Source organism: Meles meles, chromosome 21 (assembly GCF_922984935.1).
Source record: "Meles meles chromosome 21, mMelMel3.1 paternal haplotype, whole genome shotgun sequence".
NCBI classification, from domain to species: Eukaryota; Metazoa; Chordata; class Mammalia; order Carnivora; family Mustelidae; genus Meles; species Meles meles.
In genome coordinates, this window is record NC_060086.1 from 21,144,828 (window position 1) to 21,157,481 (window position 12,654).

General features: G+C 43.8%; 1 protein-coding gene across 2 annotated transcripts in view; it reads left to right on the top strand.

The window, feature by feature from the left end:
• Positions 1-12,654, top strand: part of XPO6 (exportin 6) — a 101,910-nt gene that overhangs the window by 62,916 nt on the left and 26,340 nt on the right. Inside the window, exons 10-12 of one of the 2 annotated variants that reach the window (XM_045992988.1) lie at positions 8,422-8,530; positions 10,658-10,750; positions 11,919-11,988. In XM_045992988.1, the coding sequence (XP_045848944.1) occupies positions 8,422-8,530; positions 10,658-10,750; positions 11,919-11,988 (272 nt within the window). The remainder of the gene's footprint in view (positions 1-8,421; positions 8,531-10,657; positions 10,751-11,918; positions 11,989-12,654) is intronic. The other variant, XM_045992990.1, reaches the window with a different exon arrangement.

The window sequence follows — 12,654 nt, forward strand, 5'->3', positions numbered from 1 at the left end:
ATAGAGGGAAAAGTGGGTTGGCCATTGTTGATAATTGATGTTGACCTTTATTAATGCTAACTTAGGGTTCATTATATTCGTGGTCATTTTGTATATGTTTGAAAATTTCCTAAATAAAGTAATAAAGGCTTGTGAAAAATAAGTATTTTAAAAAACTAGGAAAAGATAGGAAAATATAAAGAAAAGTTATCCATGATCCCACAGTCCAGCGAAAATCACTTTTATACTTTTTATTGTATTTTTAAAAAAGAGTAAATGGGGAAATGTTTTTCCCTTCAGGTGTTTCTCAAGATCATTTTTCTTTTTTTTAAATTAATTATTTTTATTAACATATAATGTATTATTTGCCCCAGAGGTACAGGTCTGTGAATCGTCAGGCTTACACACTTCCCAGCACTCACCATTTCATAAGCCCTCCCCAGTGTCCATAACCTAGCCACCCTGCCCCCTTCACCCCAGCAACCCTCAGTTTGTTTTGTGAGATTAAGAATCTCTTATGGTTTGTCTCCCTCCCGATCCCATTTTGTTTCATTTTTTCCTTCCCTACCCCCCACAACCCTTCGTCCTGCCTCTCAAGGTCCTCATATCAGGGAGATCATATGATAATTATCTTTCTCTGATTGACTTATTTTGCTCAGCATAATACCTTCTAGTTCTATCCACTTCATTGCAAATGGCAAGATTTCATCTTTTGATGGCTGCATAGTATTCCTGTGTGTGTGTGAGTGCACGTATGCGCACCCCCCCCCCCAATCTTCTTTGTCCATTCATCTGTTGATGGACATCTAGGTTCTTTCCATAGTTTGGCCATTGTGGACATTGCTGCTATAAACATTCTGGTGCATGTGCCCCTTCGGATCACTACACATGTATCCTTAGGGTAAATGCCTAGTAGTGCAATTGCAAGGTTATAGGGTAGCTCTACTTTTAGTTTCTTAAGGAATCTCCACACTGTTTTCCAGAGTGGCTGCACCAGCTTGCATTCCCTCCAGCAGTATAGGAGGGTTCCCCTTTCTCCGCATCAAGATCATTTTTCTTACAGGCAGAAAGTATATTTCCTGTACACTATGGTTACTTATTTCAGAAAAGAAATAATGAGCTAGTGTATCGAGAATGCTTGGCGCATTATGAACACTTGCTCAGTCCATGGCATCCATTGTTGGTGGTGGGATAGTGAACAGCCTTTCCCCAGAAGTGTGCCCGACGGAGGTGGTAAGGTGAATCCCCACCTGGGAAGAGGTCAGACTGATCCTCTAAAACCCTTTGTATTGCTGAGGTTTTACAAGTTTTTTTAAATTTTAAACAGAATATTAATATTCCAAGTTTAAACGTTTGCACTTTTGTTCCCAAACTGTTATTTTTGTGATTGCACAACAGCTTCCATGTTGCTGTGGTGACAGGTCAGATGTGCTTTATGGGTAGCACACTCATGTATCTGAGACTTGGTTACACAACAGTAGATCCTGTTTTGGTGAATTTGCCAACTCTAAGTAATAGTGTTTTTGAATGAGATTCTCAAAGAAAAGGTACATCTGCCTTATTCTCTATTTTGTATGCTGAATGGTTGTACTCTTTGGTTCTGGGACTGTGCCTGATTTTGCTATATTTAGTGGTAGATGTTTCTCATCTCTCAGGCTTGTTGGAAGAATAAACTGAGGAAATGATTAATATGCAGGTGCTTTTTAAAGCACAGTACCAACGTGTTTTAGGTTGGAGAATATGGTTTCATTGAGAAAATATGTGCTGGCAGATTATTAGTATTAAATAAACACGTGCACATTTTTGTACCAACAGAAAGAGCGCTGGTATAGAATTTTAATTCCTTTTCTGCTTCGTGGGAGCAGTGTTACTTTTGGTCAGGTTATATGCTGATCACATTTCCTGTTGCAAAATGCACATACTGACGTCTCTTGCAGGATGGTTAGGATTCAAGGAAATCATGTATATATAAAGTGCCTGGCCCAGTAGTTAGCCTATTGTTGGCACTCAGTCATTGATCACAGTGATGACCACAACTGTGATAAGTAGCAGAAGACATTGCTGCCCTGTGACCGTGGAGTTAAGTGATAGAGCCCTCCACCTGCACGAGTTGACCCGCCTGCCTGTGCATCTGTCTTCTGATGTCACAGTTGTCGGGGATGAAGGCTGACCGCTTTAAACATTAGGAATTTTTCTCATTGATCATTTGATTGTCATCCTAAGTGAGGCTTTCTAATTTTTAATGACTTTCTTTTTTAAACATACACTTAGAACACTTTTATGCCCTTGAAAAGACAAACAAAAAAACCCCAACTCTTCAAAGCTGGTCTGTGGTTTTCAAATAGTATATTGAACAGTAACCATCTCCCAGGGAACTGTTTGTTGATCAGACACTGCCTAGTGGTCTAGCTTGCTTCTCCAAAGGCAGTGTATAAGGTAGTCCCCTGAGGGGCACAAAGAAAACAGTTGAATTTTAACGTGTGTATTTTTCCTGTCACCTCTTACACTATACATTTGTGCGGGTGTGTGCTCACATCCATAGATGAAGGTTTTGAAATGTGGCAACCACTGTTGTAGGTTCTAAGAGACCCTGATATGTCAGACATGTGCAGTTCTGCAGAAGGGCTGATGAAGAGCCTTGGCTCGTGCTAATGACCTACTCATTTTAAAAAAGCACATAAGTATAATCGGATGTTTTCAGCTGATAAACATCTGAAAGAAGATGAGGTGCTTTTGGAATCACATTTGTGGCTTGAACCGGAATTTCAGAAGTAACTGATCTTGCAGGAACTAGTCAAGAATGTTTTCTTGGTGTCTTAAATGGGAAACGTGGGTGTGGTTAAGTTAGAGACAGCGCTCAGTTCCTGTCCCTTGTGGTCTATTGGTTTTGCATCATTCATCACAACAAAGTGTTGTAGGCTTTGTAGGCTCTCCATTTAGAAGCACAAATGTACATGGATTAATTTTTGGACCTCGGAGCTTGGGAATTGGAGTGCTGCATGTTCCTCACTCTGTGAGAATGCCCTCGAGTTTCTTGATCAGAGCTGCTGGGGCTCATGTCCCACTGTTGGAGGAATGTGTTCTGTAACATGACCCACTCAGCAGAGCTGCTGCTGGAGTGCATGGTCCACACTGGCCGTTTTCACATGGTGGTTTGCGAAGGCCTGAGGTTTGGTCTCCTTTTCCTGAGCTGTACTCCGGGGAGCGTTGTGTCTGCTTACAAGTTGTTGAGAAAGGGAAATGAACTGGAACGTGTTCAGTGCCTTGGCTGCCGGCAGGGAATAAGTGCTGGTTCTCTTCATTCTCTTTCCCGCTCTCCCTTCTCTTTGTGCTTGTCATGGTGGGAGCAGCCACCTGTGTAGAAACTTATTTTTACAGGAAGATGAGGAAACCTGAAGGGAGTTAAGCAACCTAGAGTTAACTGAGTCATGTCCTGTGATCCCCTTTGTCGTGAGAGTACTGGCAAGTCCCCGCCACAGACCAGCCAGGGCTTCTGAGTGACACTGGGCTGCACTGTAAACAAACATGGGCGAGCGTGAGAAAACCTGCTCCCCTCTCCTTCTGGGTGGGTTTTCTGCTTAACGAAAAGGAAGTGCCTTTGTGGCACGTGGCATTTTGAGACAGTTAATAAAAGGTGATAACTAAGTTTGTGTCAGGGCTCCAGGAGTTTTCTAGGTCCTGTGAGGAGGAATTCATGCTGTTCATGCTGTTGACGGCTGCAGAGAGCAAGTGAATGGGGTCTCAGTTACTGCATTGAGTTAAGAAAGCGGTCTAGGGGGAACGCCTGGGTGGCTCAGTGGGTTAAGCTGCTGCCTTCGGCTCAGGTCATGATCCCAGGGTCCTGGGATCGAGTCCCGCATCGGGCTCTCTGCTCAGCGGGGAGCCTGCTTCTACCCTGCTCCCTCTCTCTGTCTGTGATCTTGTGATCTCTGTCTGTCAAATAAATAAATAAAATCTTTAAAAAAAAAAAAAAAGAAAGCAGTCTAGGGTCCTGCCCCAGGCTTTGTAGTCACCTGACTAGGACTTTTGTCCATTACTTGCCTGTGCATTTATTCATTTTTTTGTCCATTTGTACTTATACTCATCGTTTACTGAACACCTGTGCAGTTGCTGCCGTTTTATTTAACTCAGATGTTGGGGTGCTCAGCAATCACATTTGTGGCTCCAGCCACACAGGTCCTTTAGGTTTATCTCCACTGTGTGTTCAAGCATGTCATGCTGCAGATTGCCCTCTGACTACTTCTTTAGCCGCACCCATCAGATTGTCCTATGTTCCCTTTTCTTGTTTGCCAAAGAGATTTTCTGATTTCTCTTGGGGTTTTCTCTTTGCTGTTTAACTTCCAAACATCTGGAGGTTTCCCATCTATCTTCTTGTTACTATCTTCTGCTTATTATGATCTGCAGACATAGTTCATGTGATTTCAGTTCTTTTCAATTTGCTAAGGTTTGTTTTATGACAGTCTTCTTGGTGATTGTTCAGAGTGTGGTTGACAAGAGCGTGTAGTCTGCTGCTGTTGAATGGGGTATTCGGTAGATGTCGGTTAGGTCAGGTTGGCGGTTGGGTTCTGTGTGTCCTCTGTCATGCTCTGTCCGTGACCAGGAGAGAGGCGAGCTCTCTGTGTATAATTGTGGGTTTATCCATGTCTCCTTTCAGCCCTATCATTTTTGCTTCATTTATTTTGGGACTCTTGTTAGTTTCACACAAATTTAGTTTCCCTTTTCAGTGTATTTATTGTTTTACGATATCTCTTTGTAGTTTCTAGAGCTTGCTCTCGTATTACAGTATATTTGCTTTTCACATTAGCATTTCACCACTGCAAGTGTATGTAGGAACCTTGCTGCCACATACATCATTTACCCTCCCTTCTTTGATGGAGGTTGCCACATTTTACATCTATATCCATGGAAATCCCCATCAGATGTTTTATTATTGCTTTCATCCATCATTAACATTTTAAAGATCTTAAGAGGAGAGGAGTAGTCTGGAAAATACTAGAGAAATGCTATTTACCCAGACACTTGCCAGTTCTTTCTTTTGTCCTTCATTCTTTAAGTTCCAGGTTTCCTTCTCTTGATCATTTACCTACTGTGTTGATCAGCTCACATAACAGAATACCACTGGCTGTTTTACAGGCCTTACCTCCAAATATAGTTACATGGGTGTTAGGGCTTCAACATAATAATTTCAAGTGGACCCAATTCAGTCCCTAGGACCTTCTATCTGAAAAACCTTATGGAGGATGCTTATAATAGCTGCCTTACAAGTCTTTGGTAATTCCAATGTGCTGGAATCTCTAGGTTGGCTTCTGTTGATTGTCTTTCCCTTGATAAATGGTCAGTGCCTTCTCATTCTTTGTATGTTTACTTGTATTCTGGATCCTTTTACCTGTTTATTCTACCAGCCTCGGGCATGGCTTCTGTCTCCACAGTCACTTTGTGGTCAGAGATGGATGCTGCATTTACAGACATCACACCACGATTCAGGTAGCAAGAGTAAGAAGGGGAGATGTTGGACAACAGATGCTCTTCCAGAGGCTCTGCCCACTGACTTCTATTAATATGTCCTCAACCACTGCCATCTGCAAGGGAGGCTGGGAAATGTAGTCTTCCAGTTGGCCTCAGTGCCCGATTGTCTAACTGAAGGAGAAAAGAAGAATGGGTATTGGGTAGACAACCAGAGTCTGCCCCACCCATATGCTCTCCCTACCCTCATCAGACACTTTGGGGGACCAAATACTTCCTAAGTGTGCTTTAGCCTGGTTTCTAGTTGGGTTTAATTTTCTATGTGATAAGCTTTTTTTTATGCCAGCGTTGCTAACTGCCAGTAGGGTTTTAGGTCTAATTTAAGGTTATCCTATGCATACGAAGTCTTTCAATTCTCTTTTAGCTCAGCAAAACAATTTGTAGATGACAGGTTTCATCTGCCCTCTGGTCTGAAGTGGATTTTCTTTCCTAGCAAAATTGTGAAAATGTTTTGGTTCAGTATAGCAATTTATAGCATAAAATTTCTGTAATTAACTTTAGGAATTTTTGTCTGAGCAAATGGTAGATATAAGCTCCAGGCTTAAGTGTTTGATCTTACCTTTTTCTCTGAAGTCTACTGAAATGGGATTTTGAGGCTGTTGGCAATTTTTCCCACAGATGCTGCCTATGTTATTAGTGATTTTCGCCACCAGCATTCATTTCTGGGCCATGCTCAGTTGCCTGTCTAGCCCAAGTTAAGTCATTTGCAAACACTGTGGGGAGAGGTGGTCAGTGTTTCCATCTCAAAGAAAAGATGAGCTCTTGTGCCCAACAGACTCTGCAGTGTGACTTGACTGTTCAGGAGGACTCTAGTGGAGTCTGCAGACCCTCTACAGAGTCTCATTCCAGGGGCTGTGACTTAGACTGGATGGACTGTATTTGATCTTGCCACTGGATACCTTTTACCTCTGGTTAACTTGTGCCGGAACTCACCTGCATGGGCTTAGATGGTTTATTAGGTAGAGACCTGTCAGGAAGATGGAAACCAGACTTAATTATTTTAAGAATTCGGTGTAGGAAAGTGCTGAAACTGGTGTTGGAGGTTTGGAAGAGCAAGAAGGAAACACCAAGGTAAAGCAGATGAGAACTACAGGATGCAGCCCCACTGCTAGGGCTGAGGGTCCAAGGGAACGAGGTGGAATTACTGAAATCTAGATCAGAGAGCTGGACCCCATGCAGCTGGAGCTCAGGTCTCTGAGGAGGGTAGCACCCAGCTGCCACAGGAGCTCAGAGGAGGCACCCCATGGAGCTGGAGCTCACTCTGCAGAGGAGAGGGTGCAGGCTGGCTGTGCATGAGGCTGGTTCCAGGAATGGGGAAGCTGAAAGTGGAACCATTTATTACTTCCGGGTGATTGTTGGCCGGGGCGACACAGCCAGGATGGTGAGCGCATAGGAAGAATGGTGTGCCTGTGCCCCTTCTGCCGCTCGGTCTTCCTGCAGTGCCCACGCCATGGAGGCTCCCCGAGGCGGAGGACCAGGGTGCTTTATGTGCTCACAGCCCCGGCAGCCTAGAGTGCGGGATAGAGTGATGCTGAGTTCCTGGCCTGGATGCTCAGCTTTGTGAGGAGGGAGGAGTCCCTGAACCTATCTTTGAAACGTTCTGGGACAGACAGACATTTAGCAGCCGGTTTGTTCTTGAAAATTAGTGGCTTGTTGGCCCTTTTGGTGTACCTGCTGCAGGTAACTTGCTGTTTTCTGAGGTAGGTTCTTACCACGTATGGGAGATATCCAGGCCTGGAGCTTTAAATGTTTCTTCGAGAAGTTCTTAGATATAGGTCAGAGGAGCAGGGTTCCCCCAGACTTTTTCCAGTTCTTCCTTTAGGTATTAAGTGTTCTTAAAAACTGACTAAAGATGAGGTTTTGGGGAGTGGTTGGAGCAGGCCCAAAGACTGCTGGTGGTTTATGGGGAGAGCATAGGATGTTGAGTTATGGAATCACAGGTTCAAATCACCTAGCTTGGTGACCTTGGCTAGTTTATTTAACTTCTTTTAACTCTGGCTTCCTCATCAGAAATAGACCAGTAATACCAGCCATCTCTCTTAGATGGTAAAAGGATTGAATTATTGAATCCTATATTAAATCAGTATAAATTGATATTTATATATAATTACCTATAATCCCCAGGGCAGCCATGGAGAAAATGACTCACAAATGCATGGTGAAAGGAGTGACAAGGGAATGAAATGGCACACTAGACGTCTGTTACACAAAAGAGGGTGGTCATGGAGGAGTTGAACGAAAGCCATGACCTAGAGGGAAGAAGTAGCAGAATGGCAGAAGTCCTTCCTTAGCAGTAATGACATTAAATGTGAAGAATTAACTTCTCTAGTTTAAGAAGCAGTGATTGGCAGAATGGATTAAAAAAACATGATCCAACTACATGTCTCTAAGAGATTCACTTCAGTTTCAGAGACACAAATAGGTTGAAAGTAAGAGCTTTTCCATGCAGACAGTAACCACAAGAGATCTGGGATAGCACGGCAAATATCAGGCAGGATAGACTTGAAGAGTGGTTGTCAGTGGGTTGCCTGGGTGGCTCAGTTGGTTAAGCGTTCGACTCTTGATCTCAGCTCGGAATTTCATCTCAGGGCCATGAGATGGAACCCTGGGTTGAGCTCCATGCTGGGCATGGAGCTGACTTTAAAAAAAAAAAAAAAGATCCTTCAGTCCATCCGTGCAGATGAACCCATCAGTCCATCAGGAAGATGCCTGGCACGTGGCGAAATGAGGAAATATCCCTGCTGCTATTCCAGTCTGACACACGCACTTGTCAAGGCCCAAACTAAATCTAGTTCGCATGCTGCTTGTATACAGTAATCCGGCAGGGATGTCGTTCTTTCTCAGAGTGCAGGAGGCCGTTTCAAAATCCTAAGCTAAAAGCCCGCTGTCACCTGATGTAAATTTTTCTCTGCCACGTAGGTACGAAGACGCACTAGTCCTTTTGCTCACGGAGGTGTTGAATCGAATCCAGTTCAGATACAACCAGGCCCAGCTGGAGGAGCTGGATGACGAGACTCTGGATGACGATGTAAGCAGCGTGTCCTCATCGACCTTAGTCGTTGTTGTTTTTGGTGTGAGTCCAAACAGAGACTGGGAACCTGTAAGCTCTCTGCTCTGGAGCCAGAGTAGCCTTATAGTTTGAGTTGTGCATTTGAACTTTACAGCTGACCTTGAACAGTGCGGGGCTTAGGGGCACTGACTACCCGCACAGTCAGAAATCTGAGTATAACTTATGACTCCCCCCAAACTTAACTGCTGATAACCTAACTGTTCATTGAAAGTCTTATAAAAAAAATTGTTGATTAACATGTGCTTTGTATTTTACTGTATTCTTACAGTAAAGTAAGCTAGACCAAAGAAAATGTTACTAAGAAAATCATAAGAGGGGGCACCTGGGGGCTCAGTCATGAAGTGGCTGCCTTCGGCTCAGGTCATGATCTCAGGGTCCTGGGATCGAGCCCCGCATCGGGCTCCCTGCTCGGCGGGAAGCCTGCTTCTCCCTCCCCCTGTTTGTATTTCCTCTCTTGTTGTCTCTCTCTCTCTCTGTTGAATAAACAAATAAAATCTAAAAAAAAAAAAAAGTCATAAGAGAAAATGAATTTCTAGTACTGTACTGTGTTTGTTGAAAAAAAATCCCACATAAGCGGACCCGCACAGTTCAGACCCCTGTTGTTCAAGGGTCAGCTGTATATCCTATTCATTTTTTGAGGTTCCTTAATTGTAAAAGTAAGTTGACAGGCATTTTTATCTGTATGGACTAGAGATATAAGCAGAAAAGCCATATGCACATTGAGAAGAGGTTTCGTAAGGGCTCTGTATTCCTCTCGTTCCCTTGCCTCGCCTCCACCCCTCTGCTCCCCACTTTGGGCAACAAACAAAAGCCAGCCGGATGCCGGTGGAAATAAAGCACGACTTAAATGGTAAGCCTAGAACGAAAGGAAGTCTCTTCTGAGTGTATTTTATAAATCTGTGTCTTAAAGTCAGTCTTGACTTTATTGATGCTGGTGTGCCCATCCAAGAATATGTGTCGAGGGACACAATTCCCATGTTCCTTTTTCTTACCCACCATGCACTTCAGAATTTTCAGGTCACTGGTATGCCTTTCAAAATAACAGTGATGGTGGCATGGTGAGACCTTGAGGGGTGGCCATGTTTGGTTTAGAAAGAACCTTGTACTTGGAGCCCAAAGGCCTTGGACCCCAAGGAGGTAGAAGTCTAGGCCTTTAATTTCTCTGAGCCTTAATTTCCTCCTCTCCCGAAAGGGGAGCAGTGTGTCTGACAGTTCCATGAAGGTAGCTTGTGGAGGGACTGGCTACATGCCTGGCACATTGTGTGTATGTGGTAAATGTGAGCTTCACTTCTTGTTAACCGTATGATTTCGTACAGTGCTTCTCCTGGTTGAGCATGGGTGAGAATCACTGGGACAGCTTGGTAGGCAGACTTTGATTTGGGGGTGGGCCACAGAATTTGCATTCTCTACGAGCCTGCAAGAGATGCTCCCTTGCCTGTGGGCGATACTTTGAGTGGCACTGATGTGGTCCGTTGTACTGACAGGAAGGTAGTCAGGGACTGTCTCAGAAGGTGACGAATGCGTGAACATTTCTATAGCTGGAACGTCATAAGCGGGGCTCGAGCACTTCACAGGTGGCTTTTTGAAATCTGTATTCCTTTGACCGTAGGGGAAAAATTAGGCCATTCTGTGTGGGTCATGTGCTGTCTGAGGAAATAACTTTTTAGGAAGTTAATTCATTGGATTAAAAAAAATACTCTAGGTTGATCTTTTTATTTTTTAATTTTTTAAAAAGATTATTTATTTATTTATTTGACAGAGAGATAGATTACACATAGGCAGAGAGGCAGGAAGAGAGAGAGGGAGAAGCAGACTCCCCACCCAGCAGAGAGCCCGATGCCGGGCTCCATCCCAGGACCCTGGGATCATGACCTGAGCTGAAGGCAGAGGCTTAATCCACTGAGCCACCCAGGTGCCCCTCTAGGTTGATCTTTTTAAAGTACTGAGTAACCCAGTTCCATCATTTGCCATTTCTTCAAGATTTTCTGTGTGAGAGTGGACTTGAGGTTGCAGATGAAGGGGCAGGGGAGATGTCAAGACTCTGCCTTCCCGGGAGAGCTGATCCTTCTCTTGTTTCCCCCGCAGCAGCAGACAGAGTGGCAGCGCTACCTGCGCCAGAGCTTGGAGGTGGTGGCCAAGGTGATGGAGCTCCTTCCCACGCACGCCTTCTCAACACTGGTAACTCACCTCTCAGAGGGGGATGAGGAGCCTAAGGTTTTTCCCTGCACATGTAGCATGAGTAGTAAGCTTTTTTGCTCACTGATACTTTTGTGTGTGTATATATATATATACATGTGTGTGTGTGTATATATATATATTTTTTTTAAATTTTATTTATTTTTAAAGAACATAATAATTACCATAACCAACCCTCAGGTTTAACAAATGTTAACATTTCCCCCAAATATTTTAAAACAACTTTTGGAAGTGCTGTTTTTCTTTCCTGAACTCTTGGATGTAATAGGAATTTTCCTAAGGCCTGCCTTCATGCCTGCATTAGTAACTCAGAAATGGCCAGGCCCCATAGAGGACTTACAAAGATTACATTGCTGGAAAGCGAGCCTTTGTAAAGCTCATCACTAGCACTCTGCCTGTATTTATGTGCTAGACTCTTGGGCGTAAGGACTGCTTTCATTCACTAAGTGGTGCTTGTTATTTGGGGAAATTTCCCTAAACCTTCAAGGGCGAGGTGATTTGGGGGGCTTGTGTTCTCTTGTAGAAAGTGCTGTTGTGTTTTCCAGCTGCCTTTCATAGGGACCTGTCACATTAAAGTCTGATCTTTATCTTAATGGTGAGTTAGCAGCTTTAGAAAGAAAAGATAGAGCTTTGGCTGTGAAGGTCCTGTGTACTAAATGACTAAGGGAATCTGACTTCCAGAAAATTTGGCCTGTCTTTTCACTTTGTTATGCACTTTAATAAGGCATATCTGGTAGTTCTTTCCAGAACAGTTTCCCTTGGAATTGAAGGGAGATAGATAGGCCCTGTCTCTGAGCTCTAGAAGGTCTAGACCATTTGGGGTTTGACGTCCTCTTTTAGGAACATGACAGTTCTGATAGTCCTACCCAGCATCCACTGCTTTGTTTAGAAAAAGAGTATAGAACTGATAATGTTGTTTTCTTTCTTACTCCAACTGTTAGTTGGCGGTGTGAACTGTAGAAATTGCTGAGGGCAGGGCGCTGAATGGAGACACTTCTGCTTAGCTGCCTGTAAAAGTTCCCAGAGAAGTTTCTTTTATCTGATGCCCACCCCCCCATAGATACTTACAATGTTTTAATGTTAAAAATGCTGTTAAAATTTGCGTTTATTTTTATTATTATTTTTTTAATCTTTGTTTCTTTGTTTTCAGTTCCCAGTTCTTCAGGACAATTTAGAAGTTTATCTGGGGTTACAGCAGTTTATAGTTACTTCAGGGTCAGGTAAACTGGTTTTTATTTTCTCACTTTAACCAACATTAAAAAAATTTCGGGCTGATATTTAATTATTGCCGTCTTTGCTGTTGGAACATGATTTCTCCACCACCACTTCCCTGTGGCTCTATCTCTCCCCACTTCTACACAGGGAAAACTTTTCTAAAGAATCATGATAAAAAGGACCTGTGGGGAGGCAAAAGATGAGACTCTGACAGTGCGTTCTGGAGAGCTGTTTCGGGGGGGTGGGGGGCAGCTAATTGGAGCAAAGAGGGAGAACTTTGAAGAGAAGAAAACAAAAAAACACAAAATGCCCAGCACTTAGAATATTTCCTTAGGTCTTTTCAGCCAGCAAGGATGCTAGGGAAAATGGCCTTGGGCTTCCCTGCCATGTGCTCTTTGTTCCCGGCTCTTTGGAAGCAGGACACAGGAGCGGCTCCCGAGCAGGCGGACTCATGTGGAACACGCTGACAGCCAGCGATCGGCAGCTCTCCTCTTGTCGATGGCCCACGGGAGCCCTGGCTATAGCTGGGCGGAAAGATTTTGGGTGGCCCTTTGTTGGCTGTGCCTGCTTGGGGTTTCTTCTTGGCATTTTGGGGTTATTTTGTTGATAACAATAATAGCTTCCGTTTGTCATATGTGCATTACCTGCCTGGCCCTTTAGTATTTGCCTAC